At 40.0% G+C, this 23,476-nt stretch overlaps 1 protein-coding gene across 1 annotated transcript in view; it reads right to left on the minus strand.

The window, feature by feature from the left end:
• The window catches only part of PGM5 (phosphoglucomutase 5), a 77,574-nt gene that overhangs the window by 14,034 nt on the left and 40,064 nt on the right, over positions 1-23,476 (minus strand). Inside the window, exons 7-10 of the mRNA XM_082335426.1 lie at positions 16,769-16,884; positions 7,505-7,640; positions 6,345-6,528; positions 114-248 (exon numbers count right to left, since the gene is read on the minus strand). Coding sequence (XP_082191552.1) covers positions 114-248; positions 6,345-6,528; positions 7,505-7,640; positions 16,769-16,884 — 571 coding nt within the window. The remainder of the gene's footprint in view (positions 1-113; positions 249-6,344; positions 6,529-7,504; positions 7,641-16,768; positions 16,885-23,476) is intronic.

The following is a 23,476-nucleotide window of genomic DNA, read 5'->3' on the forward strand; positions in this document are numbered from 1 at the left end:
AACAGGGATCAAAGTGCTGAGTGTTCCTTCTGATTAAAGATGAAAACCTGTAGTCATTGCTATTACAGAGGAAGTGCATTACTTATTGACTTATTACAATTCTATTGCATTACCTGTGGTTCCTTATTGTGTTGGCTAGGATCCTTTTCATAGCTCTCTGCGTAGATCCGGAGAGTAGCTCTCACATGGCTAGAAGCACTCATTCTGAAGATAAGCCTGGAAGCATCTGAAAAAATAATCCGCAGCCCCTATGGGAGAAGAATGATCACCATATATGTAAGGTGGCAGTACCTTTACAAATCACAGTTCCCTGCTTTAAAATAAAAAGTGAAAGAAAGAGTCATTTGGATGCAATTCCTCTTTCCCTGTAACTTTGAACTACTCATTTATTACTCTTTCCCCCCCTCTAAAGTCTGGAAATGATCTTGTGTATTCCCTCCCAGTCCTCATAACAAGGACTCTCTTACTGCTGTTTTTATTTTCTTTAGCTGATTTGTTCTTGTTCTGTGTGGCAGAGCACAAAATCAATGGCCGGAGAAATAGTTATAAGATCAGCAAGGATCAGTGGCCTAAGAAGTAGCTACAGGATCCCAGGATCAAAAATCAGTTGTCAGTAGTGAATACAAAAGACAGGATCAGTTGCTACCCCTCAAAGACCATGCATCAATATCTGATTACAAGAATTTCAACAAGAGTATGTAGTACAACTTGGGAAACTTAAGGTGTTAATTACTTTCAAGTACACTAATTAATGCACATTAACTGTGTGTAGAATAAAAAGGATTAATTATTCATTAACTGTGAATTTGCTCTTTGCTTCCACCTTCACCTCTTTTTTTCTTTCCTTCACCCCCCTTTCATACTGTATATATGAATACATTCTCCTACAGAACACATACTTGGATCCAGAGTCGACAGACTTTCTGTACAAAAAGGCCATTAAGGCCAAAGGACTAAATTCGACAGTTAAAGAGTTGTAGTGTTTCAATACTCTACCAAGTCTGCACTAACACGCAGTCTGTAAATGGTACCCTTAGGCTAAGTGCCACCACTGCTATGCCACTGAACTTTATTTCCCCTTTTAGTCCTGCTGTTGGTAAACGCCCACTGCATAAACTGAGATCCGTGCTACTTTTGTTTAAGGGGCAGTACACCGTTAAAAAATGAGAGAAGAGAATTAAGAGAGAAGCATTTTATTCTTCCAGTTTTATCAGCAGCTTGAGAAGACACTGCTGTTAGGAACACAGTGCTCCAATATTCTAAAGTATAAGTAGAAACCTTTGTTTCTTCAGGTATATGCCAAAACATCTTCAGCACCCACCTCTCTGGGCAACCTGTTCCGGTGTTTCACCACCCTCATTGTAAAAAAATTCTTCCTTATATCCAGTCTGAATCTACCCTCCTTTAGTTTAAAACCATTACCCCTTGTCCTGTCACCACAGGCCCTGAGAAAAAGTTTGTCCACATTTCTTACAAGCCCCCTTTAAGTATGGAAAGGCTGCAATAAGGTCTTCCCAGAGCCTCCTCTTCTCCGGGCTGAACAACCCCAGCTCTCTCAGCCTGTCCTCATAGGAGAGGTGTTCCATCCCTCTGATCATTTTTGTGGTCCTCCTCTGGACCCAATCCAACAGGTCCATGTCTTTCCCGTGTAATGCCCATTAACACTAGAAAATATACAACAGGAAAATATCCCACATGGATAAAGGGTTAGATTAGATGGCTTAAGCGATATTTTCCATCTCTAGCTTTGGTGATACCATGAAACTTTTTTTAGCTGCTAGTATGGTATTATATATTAATTTTAACATGTATCGGCAATTTATCTAGTAGTCTCAATATGTACAGCATAAGTGACAAACAGCAATAGTTTACATTCAGAAGATTGAGCTTTACAGCATGTTTTTCTAATATTTGCTATTAAGCCAACTTTGTAATAAGATGGTTCAACTGATGCTGATGGGAGTTTTGCCATTGATTCCAATGGAAACAAGATTTCATCTTGGGATGCCTAGAATTATACAGGCAGTTTGTTATGACCTGATCCTGTGAGCAAGGAATCATCTCTTGCTGATTTCTCATTACACTTAACTTTATGACAGTGAAAAGAAAGAAGATAAATTGAAGAGTTTTGCATTTCTGGGTATAGCTTGTTTCAAATGGTTGTCAAACCCAGGATCAGCAGCTCAAAGTATAGAACATTAATGTCAATCAGCTTTAAGAGAGGAGGAAGAGAGTCTAACATATCTGCACAAAATGAAAGCACAAACATGTGAATGTCTTTCTCTTCAAAGACTAAATGGGCATTTTACATGCTGCTGCCACGCCTAGCAGCTCCCACAAAGACATGACTAGCAAGACCACTTAAATACTCCTCCACATACTCCATGTTTATCTGGCAATAATAACCATTACACATTGCTACTTGGTTTAGCACATCTGAAGTCTCACCACTCATTAAATTATGATCTTTATTAATGGCACTTACGATGTTTATGCAACATATACAGATACGTGACCAGCATTCAGACAGTTCACTATACTATTTCTGAGCTTATTATTTTATTCCTTTTGCATTTCTCAGGGACACATGACCAACAGTACTGATTTCTACACACGCATGATGAAAGTTAATATTTGTCTGTAAGACTAGGATTCCTGCCATACAGCTGAGAATACTCTGTAAAAGGGAATTACAGAGACACAGTGGCTGTATTCCTTAAAAACAATAATCCTAAGTGCCAGGGAGAAACCATACGCTAGGGGAACAATGGCCTTTGGAGCTGGACTGTCATAGTCAGCTTTTAAAGTCATGATACTTGCACCTGGAGATGCAGTTTAACTCATTTTTTCAGAGAGCCCAGCAGCAAAAAATCTGACTTTTGGCTCTCCCTTGGAAACAGTGATTTAAGCACTAGCAAAGTTTTTCACTCAGGAAGGCCACAGAAATTAATGACAGCTATTAAATTTTTATATTCCTCACTGTTTTCTGGAAATTATACCTAAAAGCCGTGAGTGAGAAATATTTGTTAAAGCAAAAAAACCCAGCCAAAACACTGTTACCAAATAAATATGAAAAAGCATTGCCTGGAGAACAACCTGTGACTCTGCATCTTGTGTAAAGACAAAACCAAACAGTTTTTCCCGACTTGTTAGAGAATACCCAGTCTAGTATATAAAAGTTTTCCTTTTTGACATTTTTGAGCTTTTGTGGTCAGCAAGGTCAAAGCAAGCTGGTGAAATCACAAACAGCCTTACTTACTGTTTTTCATGATGGTATTTTTTCACCTGACATAAGCTTCGTTAAAGCCACATATTTGCTATTTCTTACATAGAAGGTGTCAGCTCCATGAAACATAAAATTTTATATGCAGAACTTATAAACCAACACAAGAGGAAAAGAAAGAAGAGTAACACACTGAAAAGCCCACAAGACAGAATAACTCCCAGTTTTAATAAAATAGGACACACTATTTGTCACTAACAAGAATAATGTTTTCTTATGGGAACAGATAATTTTTTTTTTTCTGGGAGGAAGCAGATGAAAAGGTTCAGTACTGCTCCCACACTGAACATCTGCAGATATTTATTTTAGGCAAATTGGGCCTTCTAATGGAGATTAATGAGCTGTGTGGAAACTCTGAAACAAAACTATGTTCCATGGTTAACCCACTGGCTTTGAAGCTGATGTGATGGAGAGAGAGCTTCACAGGGATTTCTCACTTTTACATTACAATCCAGTGAAACAGTAATACTGATGTATTACTATGTACGAAGCAGTCGGAAAACTATACCTACTACCTATCGTACCATGTTGTTTCGTTTTCAGTGGTTTGGGGCATTTTTCAGTTACCAATTCCATAATTAAATAAATAATAATAAATTAGCATAATACATCAGCAGCAACAAGACTAAGCAGCAAACTTAAAGCAAATTACCTTAGGATTTCAAAAAACATTGTTAAAGCACAACGGCAGGGACTAACACCAGTAGAAAATCTAGCCTAGCAGCAATATATTATGCACAGAGACATGTACATAGATTAGGAGCACGTAAAATGGTTATACTTCAAAACACTGCAATTATCACCATTTTTATTTGCTCCTCTATGGACGCTTGAGTGTGCCCTAGGCATAGCAGGCCACACTCGCCACTCTGACAGGAAATACCTCATTGCTGACACACAATTGAAATATCATTCTGAACAGAGAAGAACTTTTGCCTTATCTCTGGAGAGTTATCTGAAATAACTTTTTTCCAACTTTTTCAATGCCTGTTTCCTGACTCTTGCTCAAACTGAAATGCAAAAAAAACCAAGACTACGTGCAGAGCCCTTTGCATCCCAAATCTAACAAAGGAAGGAGAAAACATTAATGAACTTTCAATAACAAAGCTCTAGAGTTTTATTCTGTGACTCTCAGAACATAAGAAACCTTCATTAAAGAGCTCAAAGTTAACCATTATAATGGGCAACTTGTACTTCTCATCCTTCCAATTCAAATTTCACACAAAAAAGCAACTGCTCCCATTCCTGGTTTGCAGGATTCTCAGGAGCAGCACTGTTACGTGCTCATTTGTGCAAAGGCTAGCACAACAGGACTTTAAAAATTAAAACAGTCTTCAAGAATGGCAGGAAGTTTCATTTTATTTATGCCTTATTGTTGCACTGTGATAAACAATATTCATGGGTTTCAATAGTCAGAATGAATTAGAAGCTACTGTCTGGCCATACTGTTTGCTGCCTATTTTGTTGTTGCTGTGTTTGTTTTCTGAGCCTACTGTTTATTAACACTGATTAATTATCACGTAGCCAGCTTCTCATTCATGAGACACAGTGAAGTTACACTGAATATAAATCTCTCTCCCCTACCTACTGGGGAGCAAAACTTTGAACAGGTTCCTGAAAACATAGCTGGAAAATCTGCATGAAGCTCATGACAGTCAGAAAGAGGCATGTGCATTTACTTGAAGAGCAAGCCACCTGAGGAGAATGGCAGCAGTGAACTGTTGTTTCATTTGCATGGATCAATGTCCTCTCTTATTTTATTGTGCTTGGAGAATCCCACTGAGGCTGCAGACACATGAAGCTAGGAATGTGTCCTTGCCAAAAGATAAACTGGTTGAACTGTATTCTCAATAAATACGTGCTTCTCTTGACGAAATGAAAGACATGCTCTCTGGTTTTATGGGCTCACTTTCAAAGTCCATCTGAAAACAGGCCAAGTCATGTTTGTCTGTTTCTGTTACATGGTGATATGATTAGCAATTATGTTCCAATTTAGGACAAGGGCTTTGGACGAAAATTATGGGAAAGAAAAGTGCACTGAAAATTCACAAGCTGCTTTTTAAAAGTACAAGGGCCACAAGTCTGCCGTGCCTGTAATATTCCAGTGGACTTGGCTATGACAATATCCTCGTATCTTGTTTCAGCAGTAAAATGCACAAAGAGAGTAGCTCAGTGGCAGGTGGGCTGCTTATATTTTCTGGATGCAATGATGAATGGAAACTATAAAGACTCTGAGCAGAATGGCATGACAATAGTTTTAATGGCTTGTAATACCATTTGCTAGGGTCTGGTCAGGTCAAGTAATTTACAAACCAGAGAAACTAGGACAATAAAAATAAACTGCATAAAATCAGAACACATTTTAATATGAGTCATAGCTCATATTCAAGATGTTTGAATATACATTTGTACCTGGCAAAAGTACACAGTTAGTTTTGAGCACATCATGAATTTCAAAACACTGGAGTCTCAGTTTGAACTGCAGTTCTTGATAGCTAAGGAATCTCATTATGGACACAGCCCAGAAGGAACACAGAACTGGTCATTTGGGCTAGAGAAGTCAAACATAGCCACATATGGCACAATCAACTAAAGTCTTCTGCATGCTGTTGGCTACAACAGATATTGTGCCTTAATTATGCAACCCTCTGGGTCACCAAGAGCAAGAAAATTTAAACTTTTTTTGTAATGTACAGCAAGTGGAGATTTCAGATAGAAAATAGAGAAAGGAAAGACTGTCTTTCTGCACGACACTTTGCATTGTTCAGGAAAGGGAACCCTCCCTATATGTGCATTACTGTCAACAGGGACTCCATCTCCTCCTACATCCTCTGTGACGCTACTGCCTCCAGTTACGCACAGCAAGTGCAAGCTCAACCAGAGGTGGATTATCTTATCCAGACTGAGCTACTCTTAAGTAGGAAATGTGGTATCTATCACACCCAATAAAACACCATCCTATAAATAAATGGAGAGGCTTGCCAGCTGAACGTTTGAAACAACACTGTTAGAGACAATATGACAGTTGCAAAACTTTGCTACTCCATCACTACAGCCATACCTGTCTTTTGGTCACAGTGCCATCCACAGGATCTATGTACTCAAAGCTGTCTGTTCTTTCCACACTGTAGATATTGTTACCCACAGCAAACTGCTGATGGCTGAACGATTTGTCAGTGATCAAAGCTTCCAGGTCTCTCATTATGAAATATGCTGTTCTGGGTTCCAGTGCTTCATAATCAAACCTTGCACACATATAAAAAAAGTAGAACCAAGAAGTAAGTCCTCTACAGCTGAGAAAAGCTGCTTTCACAGAACTCAGTATACTCACAATTAGCAAGCTACTGCTTACTTCAAAAATCAGAGGTGGACCACTAAAGTACTGATTGCAAATTAAACCAGCACACGCATGCAAGTCCTGTGCAATCTGACCATTATGTGTGTGCACCACAATTCTACACTGGTCACCTGACTCTGAGTCAACAGAAATCATTTGGAAAAGCATGGTTTCTAAAGCAGCGTAGAAAATGTCATCGATACACAGCTACCTTTCTGAGATTAAGGACACAATCAGTGCAGTGCTCAACAGCCAAGTGAAACAGAGAAAACTTTGCTACAAGTTTTGAGGAACAGTGGTGTGCAAAGACCTTACGGATCTGCGAACTCCTGTGGATTAAGTCTGTTCTGAGAGAAAGACAGAGGCAGAAGCTAAGATGTAAATGACAGAATTCACCCTTTTGAGACCTTAATAAAAATGAGTAAATGTTCAGGTCTTTGTAGGCATTCTCCTGAATTAAAAGTAGGCATAGTTCCAGCTTTCACTAAAACACTGTCACACAGAAGCACACACAGAAACAAATGCAGGAGTAAATCTTGCTGGGATTTTAATTTTTTTCAACACCATGTAATAAGCTATGCCTACAGATTCCACAAGCAAATAATTCAAATCTTTCTGCCATTTGATATCAAAAAATTCAATTACTCACATACTAGAAGTGACATATACACACTGCTCCTTCAGTAAGTAAGTAACTTCTGCTGCCACTTACTCATCAGAAAAAACCTGCCTACAGAACAGTGGCAATCTGTAGCAGATTTTCATTCTGTGGACACAGCAAATGCACACCTAAATGCAGCTCAGCACAGCTCAACAAGCCATGGTTATAGCAGAATTGTCCTATCAACTGCGTAAGTTCCTTGTCTTTTCCTTATTTTTCTCACCTGCAGTAGTAGTGCCGGCCAAATTTTGCCCAGTGATCCCTGACAATCTCCTCCACGCTCTGCTTTCGAGCTGCTAGGATTGAAAGCCACACCAGCACAGCCCATAGTCCATCTTTCTCTCGAAGGTGATCAGACCCTAAAGAGACATACGTAAAGCACATTATTTGGTATCATTGCAAATCAGAAAACAAGGTAAAGTAGCTGGGCAAATGTCTCATTAACTTTGTATGTCACATAACAGTAATCAACAGTACTAACCTCAGCAACTCTGGTATCTTCCAGACAGACAACCAGAACTAATGTTTAAAATGTAATTTATTTATATATGACAAAGTCTGTACTCCTAAGGTTAAATAAAAAGACGTACGAGTATTTGAATAGAAATCGGAAAGTAAGAAAAAAATTTTTAGTCATGATTCCTGCTCACTGACCTACAGGGTGTTTTCACACCTCTGGTACTGTTTCACAGAACTGGGCTAGATATGCAAACCCCTGGCCATGAACCAGAATGTTCTGAGTTATGTGAGTCAAGTTCAACAGCATCTCTTTGTCTCTGAAGATGTTCACGTGTCAAGCTGCAGAGAAAGAGTTTTCCCATTCCATGAAAAATGAAGATTTCCAGAATGTTCATGACCTCCCATCAGGACAAAAAATGAGAGCCTGAAAAAATGTTTCTGGAAAAAAAACAAACCAGAGAATAGCACTTTTCCCCCTTTCTATATTTCTCCATACCTCTCAGTGGTAAAGATGTTTGGATGCTCAGATATAAAACCGTTCGTAGGTTAACCTTTATGAAGATAGAAATTGATCCAACAATGGAGACTATGAACAATTCTGGAATACCCCATAGGATTTAGCACATACTCTCAGATATGGGAGGCACAAGTTCAAGTCTATTATCTGAATTCAGAAGAGCACAGACTTAATCTTGCACTTCCCATATCCAAAGCCAAAGTGCCAGCTTGGAGTAATAGGCTGCTCTGCAATAGACGTGTAATGTATCTTAACCAGAAATATTTCTGTGTAGCTAAGCTTTGCCTGTTAAAACTGGAATGTATCAATCAGCAAAAAGTTTGAACAAAATCAGTATTTTCTAACAAAAGACTGTTTCATGGCAAGGTTCTTGGTCATCTCAGCAAGTGCCCTCTCCTTTTGGATAATTTAGAACAAGCTTCTGTGGCAATACATATCTAACCCAGATTACCACAAAATCACAAGGAAGCATGCATGAGAGTTAAGATAAATTAAGATCTGAGACATCTGACACTCAGTAGATACTGATGACAACTACATAAGCTAATAGACTCAAGAAACTTGAAGAGACATCAAATACGTGGCCATTGCTCTGGCATAACAGTACTAGATTTGGTTGAAGTTTGTTAGCTGCAACCTTATCACTTTCTGTCTAGTCACACATTACTGAAACCCTGAGTACAAAGCAAGTGCAGTAATCCACAAGTTTTGTTTCCTCCATGAATTACCTACCAATCAGGGAGGCAATCAGTTGGACTATCTTAGAATGTACCCTTAGAATGTACTTAGCAAATCCTCCAGAGAGGAATCTAAAAAGTCGTAGGTTGAAAACTTGTTTTATGAAATATCCTCCCTCCTCAAACACAAAAATCCTGTGGCAGTAAGAGTGCTTTGCAGTGCTGTGGTTTTACAAAACAGCCTCTAAGGTCTACACAGTCATCTGTCAAAATGGCTGTGTTTTGCTACTGGCGGAAGACATGGTTCCCATAATATAACTTGATGCACTGGGGCTGTTAACCCTGCGAAAAACTGTCAACAGAAAATTAAAGACATATAAGGAAAACAGCAAGACATGCAGAGAGCCACTGTGATTCCTAGGGTTCAGTCTTGACGTCCATCTTCCAGTCACTGCTGCTGCGTTGGAATTGGAGTCCCTCTTCCTGGGAGACAGCAACAGTCACGGTAGCAGCTGCTACTCATACACATCTGCTAAGAGCCCATCGTCCTGGGCCTGCCACAGCTCTGCCTCCCCCTTCTTCTTGTGTTATGTTCAGCCCTGGGGGTGTAGACCTCCAACACCCCGAATCTAACATTAAGCAAGTTAACTACTACAGAGTTAACTAAATGCAGATTACTATTTCAGCACAATATCAGAGCTGTACAGGAATGATTACTGAAGATTTGTGAAGAGGAAAAAGACTTAGGTGAAGATTAAGTCTGTGTCTTTGAGTTAGGTAATGCAGAAAACAAGGTCATTGAATAGTATAGATGGATTTAAGAGCTGACACAGATGGTAACGTTCCTTTGCATTTGGAAAGTAGCTGTCACAATAGTAAGAATACTTCCTTTCTGCCACTTTTTATCTGCCTTGATCTGTAATCTGTGAGCTCTCTGCAACAAGGGCAGTCTCCTACTACAATGGCCAGAGCTATGGGCTGGTCCTCCAGGAGCTGCTGTAGGAAGAGCGACAGCTCTCTCTGTTCCCTGCTCCACAGTCACGGGTGCTGTGAAAGCATGGGGTGCCAACTAATCAGAAGAAAAAGGGCAGAGTTATTTATGAGCTCTCATAGCTTTGCAAATAGGTTCAGATAAGAAAGGAAAACAAATGTCCCTCCACAGGAAGCCAGCCCTTTGGACAATCAGGTCCTCACCTTTTCTACTCCCTTGTTGTGATAACACACTAAATCAGCTGAAGGATGCCCTCCACAGAAACACCAGCAATACGGCCTGTGGATAGTAAACTCAGCTTACTCATAGGCAAAGCAGACAGCATGGCCATGATCATTGTTATTGTAGCCCAGAGTCTGCTCTCAGATAATGGTGCACGTTTCTGCCGTTGCCACCAAAAGAGAGACCTAGAACGGAGCTGTCACTTCCCACCAGCGTCCATCATTCCTCTGGTAGCAGCAGGAAAAGTCACGGGGTCACCACAGGGGCTGGGGGCTCCCTGGGGACTGGGAGCAGCGGGGGCTCCCCAAGGGTGGCAAGGCAGGGCCCAGCAGCCAGGGCCCATCCCACCGCCTCAGCCAGGAGTGGGGCAGTGGGGGGGCACCAGGGCAGCCCCAGCCCCAGGCACCTCCCTGGGGATGGGGATGGGCTGAGGCCAGGCCAGGATGTGGGACCACGGGTAGGCCTGGCACTGGCGGCCCACGGCCAGGCAGGGCAGGGCTGCGGGGAGCTGGAGACCGGCCCTGCTACAGCATCACTGGGGCAGGGGCTGACGGCCCCGGGGGCTGACATGGGGTCCTGGGCTGTGGGCAGGGTGGGGGAGCGCCCGGGGGCTTGGCAGGGCCCTGGTAACAGCAAGCTCACCCCACCATGGCTGTTCCTTTCCTTCTCAACCTGCTTACCTCTTCTTTCAGCCATTCATCGTTAGCACTGAAAAATTCAATTTCACTTAAAAAGCCATCTCTTTTGCTGATATTACCAGCAACTTAAACAGCTTAAATGCCTCAACAGGCACCATCAAGAAGTGGAGACGTGGTACTGGGCTGAACACCTCAGCAATTTGTTCCAATGTAAACGACCATTTATTCTCCTGTTGTGTAACACTCTGCAGACTGCAGGCCAACGAACTGTAGAGTGAAAGGCACAGCATCCATTCAGCAAAATGGCCTATACAACATGACATCGGTGCAACGGTCTGAACTGAACACCAAAGAAGAGATGAGTTTTGATTTAACAAACAGTTCGAGCATGTTTCGCTGAACCAAAATGGTCCAGTGAAACACGGACAGAAGAATTTTTGGAAAGCTCTCTGTTGTGCTCTGAGCCTTGTTCTGGCACGGCTTAAGCTCATAAATCTCTGTGAAGAGGGATAAGTGTGTACACTTATCATTCTTCTGATCCATTTAGCAGCTTTAGCATGTGCTGTGTCCTTGTGTGTCCTTCAGGAGGACATACAGATTGTTGCCTCTCTGGAAAGAGAAAGCATTGGAAGAAAGTAACCCGGAGGCAAAAGTCTGGATGGAAAAGCTGGAAACAACCCAGCTGTTCCAGAACCAAAAGTCACCAATTAAAAACGCTAGCCTGATGTGAGTACAGGGACAATAATCCTGTGTGCCCAAGAAGTGCCTCAGTTTGTTATTCTTAATAGGAGGAAAACTGGCAACTGGGATTTCTCAGAACTTGTTCATTTCACCTCTTTTATTTCACCAGCATATCCACCAACTGGGTTACTATATGGACATATGTTGTTCTATTTATTGCCCTTCTTTTAGCAAATGAAAATCTATTACTGCAACTCTGTTAGTCAACTCTGTTTTTCACCTACTGTACGGTTGTTTGTAGGTATCTTTGCTCTCTCTCTCTCTCTCACTTATTCCTACCGCCCAGCCGACATGGTAGAAACTCTAGGGAGGGAGCTCATTCTGCTGCCTCAGTTCAGCTAACACCATTCTTCTTTGCTTTATAGATCCCGTATCTACTGCCAGGGATCTGCAGAGGCAGAGTTGCCCTGTGCAAAGGGATCAAGTAAAAGGCGCCCCACAACTGTGTATTCCTGAGATTGCAATACTAATATAATAGTCCTCCTGGCTTGCTGAGGGCTCTCAGCAATCTCAGGATAATTCTCAGTGATATTTTTAATTGAAACATCCAAGGCATTAATGAATTCCAGACTCTGTTTAAGGAGCTGAAGCAGAAAGAGACAACAGAACTGAGGAGTCAACAAATATTTTTCTGATTATCCCACTATATTTAATTTGCCATCATAAGGGAAATTATAATAACTGCAACTACTTCGACAACTTATTTTTAAGTTAATTTGTCACATATTTCTCCATGTAACAGTAGCAAAAGTTATTTTTTACTACTGCAACAGTCAATTGCTATGGCCGGGCTCAGAGTAAACAATCTGGGAAAAGCTCTCAGAGCATGTTCCCATTCATAAAGAAGTACTCAGTTTAAACAGGCTTAAACTGAAGTAAAGTTTTGAGAGGCAGTAGCCTGAGAAACAAAGTAAGATCATGCAAAAATGTTCATATTATGATTTTTCTGATATTGGAAAGCTGTTGGGCATGCAGGCTGTCTTTTACATGTCTAACTTATTCTGTACCTGAGATTTCCAATTCTGATAGAGACAGTGAGCCCTGAGGGTCATACGCATGAAGAAAATGTAATTGTTTTCCCCTAAATTAGTCATCTCTGCCTAGCGTATTGCATTCCGTAAATATAATCTTAAAACAAAAATCTGACTGAAGTGAGTATACAAACTCACAGTAAACCATTTTGTTTGCACACACTTTGAGTCTTACAAATTTATCATCCAGCAATCTGAAACTTGACAATATTTCAGGCAAATGGAGATTTAGGGGCGTTCTGATCTGTTCTTTTATTCAAGCTAATGAGATTATTTTAGATTTGTGTTACTGTGACAGATACAACCAAACAGCTCTTCTAAGCTTCTTTCATTCATTTCAGCAGCAGCACATTTTTGTATTTTCCACTAGTTCTTCTTCTACATAATCTTGCAGGAGAATGCAGCTGATGTTAATAGCAGCTGGAAATTCAGAGATGAAGCATTGAAATTTATGAAAGATGTAGCAATTACTGAAGTGGCTTAAACTGCAGAAAGATAAATCAGCCACACAGCTCTCCTAATCCTGATTAATAGTTTGCTGATGAAATTTAGAAACTAATTGCTGCTGCTGATGCCCTTCTCTGAACTGTGTCCTGGGCATTAGTCATAGAACCAGAAAGCTACTAACCTCATCTGACAAGCTCCCCACACTGCTACAAAAATGGAAGAAGTTTTTAAAGCACTGGTTGAGCTCCAAGATCAGCTGCCAGACAAGAAGTCTGGGAAACACAGCCCTATGGGATGTTTTCAAAATCTTTTCTCCTTTTATAGCAGAAAATTTGCTTTTATTTACTTGCCAGAGCAGAATCCCTTATGTTATAAAATCAGGCCTCTGTATTATTTGGAAATTCCAGCTGAGCTGGATTACCTGGGTACACAAGCAATTGTCTCCAATTGTGCTGTTCATTTAGTTTGACAATAGACTGTGGATCTGTAAAACCCCTTTCTCTTGCACAGAACAGCAAGTTTCCCACTCCGATCAGCTATATGGTACATTTCTTTAAATATTTCACACTGAAAGCTAAAGAAGTGCCAAGTTTCATTTCCCTAAACAGATATGATTGAGGGGAAAGCTGTAAAATTGATTCAAATGCTCAATACTGGCAGAAACTTGTGAGGGTCACGCAGCTTAGGACATTACTAAAAGATTCGCAATAAGGTAAATATTTATTGCTAAAAACAGCTCACATCCCTAAAGTATTGGTCACCTACAGACCAGACCACATTTTACAAACAAACCTCCTGGCATATGAGATATTTTCAGACAGCTGCATTGAACTGAAAGATGATAAGGAAACTGAGGCAGGGAGAAAAACAAACTTGAGGCATCATAGTCATTGCATAATTGCCCTGTAGGCACCGTCATGGTTCATTTACACAGCAACTACACACGGGCTGAGGAATTTAAACCTAGTGCTCAAGTTGTCTGGATGACCGTGGGATTGCATCTTGAGGATTCAGGTTAGCTTTTAGATGGCATTGGCTTAAATGGTCAGGAGGCTTTCTGCACTGAAGCTCTGCAGGTACAACAAAGCTCATCTGACCAGAACCATGCTGGCTAGCAATACATTGTTCAAGCACCCTTAGAATTCACAAGAGAGAATTCATCAGGAATCTGAAGAATTAATTACAGCATAGGAGAACCAGATTAAGACAGGAACACAGAGAGTGCTAGGAACACAGAGACTGGTCTGAGGTCAGGAGACAGGAGCTGCAAAATAGGAAGAGAGGCTATAATACAAAATGTAGTACAAAATGCCCTACATTATGCCCTATGCTCTACATAGTACAAGAGCCCTACAGAAGGATACAAGCGAAGGATAAAAGTAAAGTGTAAGAACAGAGGGAAGTTAGAGGAATTATCTTGCCTACCTAGAAGAACGGACAAACTCCAGGGGCCCTTCCTTGACCTCTGTGAGACATCCATCCCTCTGTCCCGACTTCAACAACCATTTGCTACTCAGGGTGATAAAGTTGGGCCAACACAGATCACAGTGCCCTCAGTGTTTCAGTAGATCAAGCCCTGAAACCACTTGATTCCTATATAACTGATCTGCAGGGCTAAAGTCCACCAATGCTTGGGACAGCCTGCTTAGCAAGACCTGAACATGCCTTTTCAATGTGCTATGGAAATTTGCCATTTGGCTTTTTTTGTAACTGCACCATGAAATTTTAATGACAGGTCTCCTCAAAGGAGACAAGGCTTCTACTAAGCAACCAAAGATTCTTCCCTTCTCCCTGCGACAGGAAGCATCTGCAAGAGTTGTGCTCAACATCACCAGATGAAGATGGTGTAGGAGCCTTACTTCCCAAGCCGAAACAGGCCTGAGGCAGTGGTTTGTCATGGCATACGGCACATAGAGGCCACCCCTGCTTGCTTTACATACCTCTACAGATAAAACTGCACGCAGCAGGAGACGCTGCACTCTGTGGCCTAAGGTATCCAGATGTACTTCAGCCTATGGGAACTCACCATCAAACTCCTACAAGCTCCTTCCAGTCAAAATCCACACTTCCTGTTCTTCAGCATGATTATGAAGGCAGGGTTTTTTTCCAAATAATTTGGATGCTAATGAGGCCATACTGATGTCTCAAGACCCACTCAAGTTTCATGGAAATATTTGGTTTTGGATGAGCAGGAAGAACTTCAATATTTAGAGGGAAGGGGTACAGAACTGGCCTGGTGAAAAAGCATCAAAAAGCAGTGAGAGTTGAAAACTCCCCAGTCCAAACCTCTCATGGGCAAATGGAGACACAGTCTAACAACACACCGCAACAAATGGCAGTACCTTTGGAAAGGTACAAGATCTCCCTGCCCCTCTCTCCAAGTTAGAACTCCTTCAGTGACCTTGCAGAAACGCCCCCTGAAGGTATCTATTCAAAAGGTACATTCCAGGCAATACAAACCTGTGCCAGGCACAGCAATTAAGCCAAGGCATCCAGGTTGCTCATCCTGGGACATTGGTTCCCATTCACAACAGAAAGACAACAAGCATTCATTATTAATTTAAATTCTCTTACTTTTTACAGACAGACACCCAAAGAAATCTAACACATTTTTGGTTCTCCCAACATAGTCCATTCAGACACTTATAGACAGTTAATGACAGGCTAACACATAAAGTGGCATGTCTATGGCTTAAAGGTATCCTCATTTTTAAAAAAGCGGCATTCTGCTCTAATTGACCTTAACCCACAAACTTAACACTAGACTTAACTCAATCAAAGCAAAATGAGATTTGTAACAAAGTTTTACTGCATGATAAATTATTTTGTAGGAAAACCTGTAGCCAACAAATTATACACCAAAATAAAGAACTCCATGGAACTCACATCAAAATATAGAATAAATTGTTAGCCAGGAAAATGGTTAAGTTATTCTCATATGTGCTCATTCAAAACCAGTTGAAACATAACCCTACTAATAAATAAAAAGGAGAAAGAATTTCTTCTGTGCCAGAATCCAGGAAAGAAAAAAAGAAACACTGTGAAATTATTCAGGTTTTCTCATAAACCAAAACCACATTCGTGCAGATTTACAGACTACATATTTTAATAATTTGCTCTAATGTTTCCTGTCAGTACTGAATTCATGAGGGCTCAAATTTGTCTCTCATTCTACATTCTATTGTTTGACTGGTTCTTGGGACAGATAAGGGAGAAATACTTAGGGAAAACACAGATGCTGACATGTAACTGAATTTCTTCTAATTATGATTTTGAGTTTTGGTAATTGTGTTGCTCCAAAAAGGCACACCTGCAATAGGTTTGATTAGACATATCATTAGATGTACCAATCCTCATATCCTGTACGCTGAATCACATTAGGAAAAAACATGAGGTTTTTCCATACTGGCAAAATCCCTCCAAATGTTGTTGCGGTCTGTGAAAAGACTATTACAGTGGAACCAGTGAGACCCTTCTGCATTATGTTCAAGTCAGAGGAGAATGCCAGGCACCTCCAAAACTGTCTGGGCAGTGATAAGACTACCTACGGCTTCTGAATGTCCACCTTCCACATTTTTCTTACCTCAAGGTACTGGGCACCAGAGCTGCAAGAAGACCCTCAAGATGCGAACAACTGACAGTTCTCTGTTCCAGCACAAGACAGAGTTAATTTGCTGATTCTTTTGGCTTTGACTTGAGGCACCCAGGAAAATTAAAAGCTGTCATTAAAAGTCGATGGAAATTTTTGATTACATATTACTTACCAGTGCCAAAGCTTTCCTCTCCACAAAGCGAGCAACGTCCAGAGTCCATAAGATTGGAAAAATATCTCCATCCTGTTGGTGTCTCATACACAGGAACCTTCATTACTTTTGCCACTCTGCAAAAGACACAATAAAACACCAACGGATTAAGACAGTGCTTTTTTTAACATATGGCTTGAGATCAGTTGAGGAATATTCTAGGTCTTGCTACATCTCCTGACAGCTGGGCTAGAAGTTAAAAAAAAAAAAAACCAAAACAGAACAGATCAACAGCACCATTCAAAATGGATCTTTGTCTTAGAACCTGACTTGAACCAGAACCTAGGTATGTTTATACACTAAGTGTAGTATTTTGGAAAATGTAGGACCACAGCTCAATAGGTTTTACCAGTGTATTTCTCTTGTTACTGAGCAAGAAACTGTTACATCTAGAGTGCACGGTTTTGTTATACTAATATTTTAATGAAAGTTAAAGCATCATGTTGAAGTACCTTCCTTTACAAAACACAGGTGGCCTATACGCTTGAAAGACACTTTTACTTCTGTTCATGTGTTCAAAGCCAAGACAATACAGAAATGTTTCCATGATGCAGCTTCTCCTCTAAAAAAGCTTTCCCGGTCTCAACCTGGGTCTGAACTCACTTTCCCCGTCTCCTCTGATGCACCTATATGAAATATTCCCACTAGCTGGCTGACCTGCCAGTATTTTCAAGAACCAAAATAAACCACCACATAAGCTGGATGTGCTTTCCCTTCCCCAGGTTGTTAACTGGTAATTATTCCTGTTATAAACTATAATGAAAAAATCCTTTCTTGGACTAAAAAACAAGAAAGAAGAAAAAAACAAATCCTCTAAGGAACGCACTACAAAACTAGGATTTATGCAGAATGAATATTACCATTCTTCTTGTTTCTAATTGTATTGGCTTGTTTTCATTGTATGCCTAGGATTTTCAGAGCCAACTGGTTTTTAATATGAAAAATAAGACTTGAGACAGTCAAGCAATCTGACTGCCTAAAAAGGACCTTACAATCTCCCTAGGATTGTTGCAGTAATCACACCTAACAAACATTTCCTAAATTCCACCCCCACAGAAGAATACTTGACGTGAGACAACTTATGTAATTTTGACTGCAGTCAAGCTCAGGCAAAGCAGATCAATTAAAGTGGGATTCAATGCGCTTAAGACAATCCACCCAGAAGTTATGTGTCAAGGCGAAAGCAGTCACGTCCATGATCAACAGCGAGACACCTGTTTTCAGATGGTCCATTGCTCTGTCTTAAAGCAAGGCGTGTAAGGTAGATGGGATGAACTGTCCAAATACGCAAATACTGACCCTTTCAAAACCTGGTACATAAATGTACCTAAATGACAGTTCAGCCCTTATGTATTCTCTCTGAAATCTTTAAATTGTTAATCAGCACTGGTATTAAGTCTCCAAATCCACTTTTTTTTAATGTAACAAATATCCTTTGCTATCTAAGTCTCCTCCTATTCAGCCTAGGTGTTCATTTTTGTACTTACATATTACATCTAAAAAGAGTGTTTTTTAAATGAGATAGAGTAAGAATTGATGATACTTATTTGAAAAGAGCTAGAGGTACCTGGAGGAAAAAATATTATCAAAATGTTTAATCCTAAACTCAGTTTCCATGTCTCTAGTTTACAGGCAGAGACAAGTGTATACCTGCTTGTGTTTATACAGCACTAGCTATATTACTGGCCCTTACAAAAGCTGCTGCATAAGGCAGATTATACAGTACGGAGCTGAACAGGTTTCTGGCTGGCTCTGCAAAAAATCAAGAACGTAAAAGGATTTAATCTCTGTGTGACAGTAACTGCAGGCTGGGAACAGGACCGTACTGCCAAAAACTAGAAAACAGTCAACCAGGAAACAATGGCTAATATGCTGGAAGAGCAAAACCAATTCTCTTGAGGTAGCCTAACAATACAGCAGGAATGTCTCTGCTTGCAGAATGTTCCCATATCCTGGTATTGCTTTGGAGCAGGAAATCCTTTCCCTTTCACTTTTCTGTATTCCTCTAGCCTGGGGACAAACAGCCTTGGATGGACCTCTCTTGACCAGCACCAAAGGCTTCCAGGGGCTGTAACGGTTTTCAAAGATTTCTATGCACTAAGCTAGCACTGAAAATACAGATGTTGATTCTGTTGGCATTGGGCTTACTTTAAACTAAGCCTTTCAAACAAACAAACATACATAACATACATATAAACATACATACAAAGTTTATAGTGAAATACAACAGTTGGTTCCTTGCAATGCTTTTTGCTCCTGACTCTCAAGATTTTAACAGAGTAAATAAGTAGAAGCACACTGAAAATTAAGCATACTCTTTTTATTGCCATTTTACTGAACTAAAGAATCATCACTGGAAGTCTCAATAAATGCAGAAGCCTTTATGCAACTTATAGACATTTAAGGTGAATGATCACCCCAGGAAATATGAGAGGGGTTCCCACAGGAAGATGCAAAAAATTCTCAGAGCTGCGGACTCAGAGAAATAATGTGCTGCATCAGATCAAACAAATAACAATGCAAACTACAGGAAAATACCCTCAGAGGAAGGAAACTAATATTCTGTAACTGGGAAATCACTAGATGTTCAAAGCCAGGGAAACCACATTAAATGTGGGAAGGGGGAGGGATTTTTAATGCTTCTACATCTACATCTTTCTAAACAAGAAACAGAAGTGGTATGACTTCAGCGCAGAGAAAGTGGAAAAAAAAAAAAAAAAACAACCAAAACCAACAACCTATCTTCATTTACCAAAACTTTTTTTCACTTTACATTGACCAATCTGCTTTCTTGTAGAGGAAATGACAAAATCAGAGCTTTCAGTCACTGCTACGCCAAGTAGCCAGATTTTTTTTTTTAAAAAGTGCCAACTGAGACAAAAGGGTAGCATCCCTTGTGGACCAAAATTTGGAAATTAGTTTCTAAGTATCACTGAAAATTTCCAGCACTACCTAACACAGCATATGACTTCATGACAAGCTGGAAAGATACTAAGTAAATATTTTATTCTGCTAGGCAAATAAATGTTTAGGGTGAGGGTTTCTGGAACTTGTAATTCTGCAAGAACAATTGCTGGTGAGTCATGGCAAAGTTTTTTGTTTTATCTATAACAAATTACAGATCCATTAATTACAGTCTATGATGTTTTTAGCAATGTACCTTCACAGGACAGTTCAAACAAATTTATATATATATACAGGTTTTTAAGTTTCTCTTCCTTCTGTACATTTACACTCAAGTCCCTAAATCTGGGGAGTTAGAAATGGAAAGTGAAGTGGTTACCATAAAAATTTTATTGTCTATATGAGATCTGTTGGTCAGACAGCATACTACTTCTCTCAGAAAGTGAGTTGTGGAACTGGTCCTGCAAGGAGTTTATATCTTGCAGAGGTTTCACTCATCAGAATAAATTTTATATGTCCTTACATATATATCACACATATATATCATCATCAAGATACTGATGCAGTATCTGATGCAAGATACTGATGCAGTAGTGCTCCTGTAAGGGCAATACCTCAGTCTCTGAGTTCTCTGGGTGAAGGTGTTAGCTGTCAAAAGGCCCAACTTGATGGATGGAATATACTTCCTGAGCAATTCAAAATAAAAACTGGAAAAAAATATGCCATATGAATAGGTTGCTTTTCCTAGTCTATTTGAAGTAAAGGCATTCTATTTGTGTCTAACCACACAGTTGATATACCTGTGTTTATATGTTCCATGAGTATGAACTACGTAGAAGGAATACAACAAACCGTGGACATTCTGGTTCTTGTCACCTCAGACATTTAATGGGACTGACTTCAAACAGTATTCTTGCTGGCCTTCTTGCAGCGTAAGTGCTCACTACATCAATGAGATTACACAATAAAGTTTCTTCTGTCTGTGTGTAGCACTAATTAGCTCTTGCTAGACTGGGAAATGGGGTATTTACACTTGGACCTAAACTGAAGGGCTATCACCTTAGTTATTCTGGCCATATCAGAGCTAAGGGTACTTATGTTCCCAGTATGCTGAAATACTAATTAAGGAGAAAAAACAAATCAAAGAAGAGTGGACTGTACTTTTCACAATTACACACATTATTTAAAACCATATTTTGTAAATTTTAAAAAAGCAGGAGCAGCTGATTTTGCATGGAGAGCTAATAAAGTGAGTTAAAATAAAAATATAAATTAGTGTAAGGTTATATAGTTAAATCCACCCTCCTACTGTACAACGCCACTCTCATTTTTAGTTTGAAGAGCTAGTCCCACACTATCTATACTGACTGCCCACCTTTTATTAAAGCATAAGGAGTACACATACAACGCAACCATGAGAAGCAGTTGAGTTATTTCATCACTAGAAAACAGAATTATTGGAGAGTTTAGTACCAACACAGAACTGTTAAGCCAATTCTTGAACTCTACACTAAGTCTCACCAAAGCATGAGCTGGCCAGTTCATAATAAAGGTAATAACAAACATAACAATAGTCTTCATAATGAAGATCAGAATTTTTGAAAATCTGTCAGAAAAAAAAAATTAACAGCCAATTATAAAATTGCTCCTGAAAGCCTTAACAGACTAATGTGGAAAACTTACCTGTTCTGCAGTAGGCAACTGGACTACTTATTGTACAGCTGCACATCTGAATGTCCCAGATCTTCTTCCATATACTTCATAGCCACATGCATGTCACCTAACTAGGAAAGCAGAGGGTACAGGACTCTTGATAGCCCAAATGATTTTCCTTGGAATTATAGTAGAAATATACTGCTTAAACTAAAACATAGTAAAAAGATAACTTTCCATGGGAAAAAAAAAAAAATTATTTTATTTAAAAGGGTTAAAGGAATATCCCTGTGATACCTTTCTTTCAGTTTTCCACCCAGTGGAGACAACAGACTATTTTTCACAGATGGGCTAATAAAGAAAAGTGGTCCTTGAGTGCATCTCCCAGTCACTGTGGTTTTGCACTAGCAAAACACCACTGACTTTAGCAGAATTACCCTGACTTACATTAATGAAAGTCAGAGGGAAGTTTGCTCCAACCTGTTCTCTACAATGCCACAAAAAGTCCTATGAATACACATCATTCAGATACAACAAATGGCCTGCGGCAAGCTGACTTTCTTGTACCCAGTGCAACTTTTATAACTTCTGAGAATAGATCAGTCAATCAAACAAAATTATCCTGCCAAAGTCGTGACACCTGTTCACCACAAAGATAAAGGTCACAACGCTGGGGGAAGGGCTTTCACCGTTGTAAATGACTGGCTAGAGTTTTGCATTGTAGGTGAAATGCTGGATAGGGTAAACTGCAGCACTGCATTCATTCTGGAGTCTTAACTTGGAGGAAGAGAGAGACATTAATGAAAGAATCACTACAGCGGCGGCTATTGCATGGCCTTGCCTCTCGTCTTCCACCACCTGCAGGTACCAGCTGCACGTGTGAAAGACGCTCACGGACGTTTGGGTGAGCAGGCTTCAAAATACAGACTGGTGTTTCTTGGACACATTTTTTTCAGTCCCACTCCTCTCCGTGGAGCCAGCACTGAGGTAGACAAGGTGCTGTAATTTACAGATCAACGAGCCTGATTCTACAGAGGGCTAAGCACTCTCGGGCCCCAGCAAGCAGGAATTGAAGGAATTTGTGGGACAGACATGTGGGCCACCGAAAGACAGTGTGTGGTGGCAGCATTTTGCAAGAGATCAAACCTCTGTAACGGTTTCTTTCAGAGTTACTGGCTATAGAAGAGAAAAGGTTCCACACTGGGTCTTCTAAATCTCTATTAGCCACTGAAGTAGACGGTGTTATCTAATCTCCAGCTGATAAAAGCCTCATTTGATTTAAGGTCTGAAGCATATTTTATTCTAAAGACAAGATTATGGTTTGACTGAAACTAAGAAAACCAGTTTTTCTTCCCACTTCTGTAGTCTTTCTTCACGCAAAGAATGAAAAATACCTCAAGTAAGGATCTGCATCTGATTTATCAAGAAAATAATTTCTCCAGCTGAAAATAACAGTCTTCACACAGTCTAACCTTGGCATACAAATGTGTGTTATTTGATATTTTACCACCTGAGATGCTTCAAAATTTTTGTAACACTCTGGACACTTCTGAGATCAAAACAACTGACTTATGTTTGCCTGTATCAATTTTCCCATCCCTTTATTAAAGATCCTACTTTTGCTATTCTCTAATCATATAGTACAGTCTTTGCCTTGATGGACTTACATAAGTGTACCTGCAACCAGACCTAAACTTTTATGGGTTCGTTCTTTTGGAATACTAAGATGACATCCAGGATTGAACTATCATGCTGCCACAGTTTCTTTTCCATCCAGTCATTTGCATTACTTATCTTATTCCCTCTCCAACATTCAAATTTCTTTTGCAAAGAATTTTTTTTTTTATTTTATTGAAAATTTAGACACGATATTCATTGCCTTTTTAGTCACCAAGTCCCTACACTGCATGATGTTTCCACTTGTTCTTTCTGTGGTCTCTTCTTGTTGATGCTGAAGAGCTCCTTGCTACTTCATTTCTTAACTTTGGAAGTCTAATTCAGCTCACCTTTGGTCAGTTCCTTCTTCATTCTTATTATTTCTCAAGATGCAGGAGCCATTAACTAAATGGTTTTAACTTGCTTCTTCAGTCTCATCTGTAAGTCTCTCCTTTT

This window comes from Platalea leucorodia, assembly GCF_965183815.1.
Source record: "Platalea leucorodia genome assembly, chromosome: Z".
Lineage (NCBI taxonomy): Eukaryota > Metazoa > Chordata > Aves > Pelecaniformes > Threskiornithidae > Platalea > Platalea leucorodia.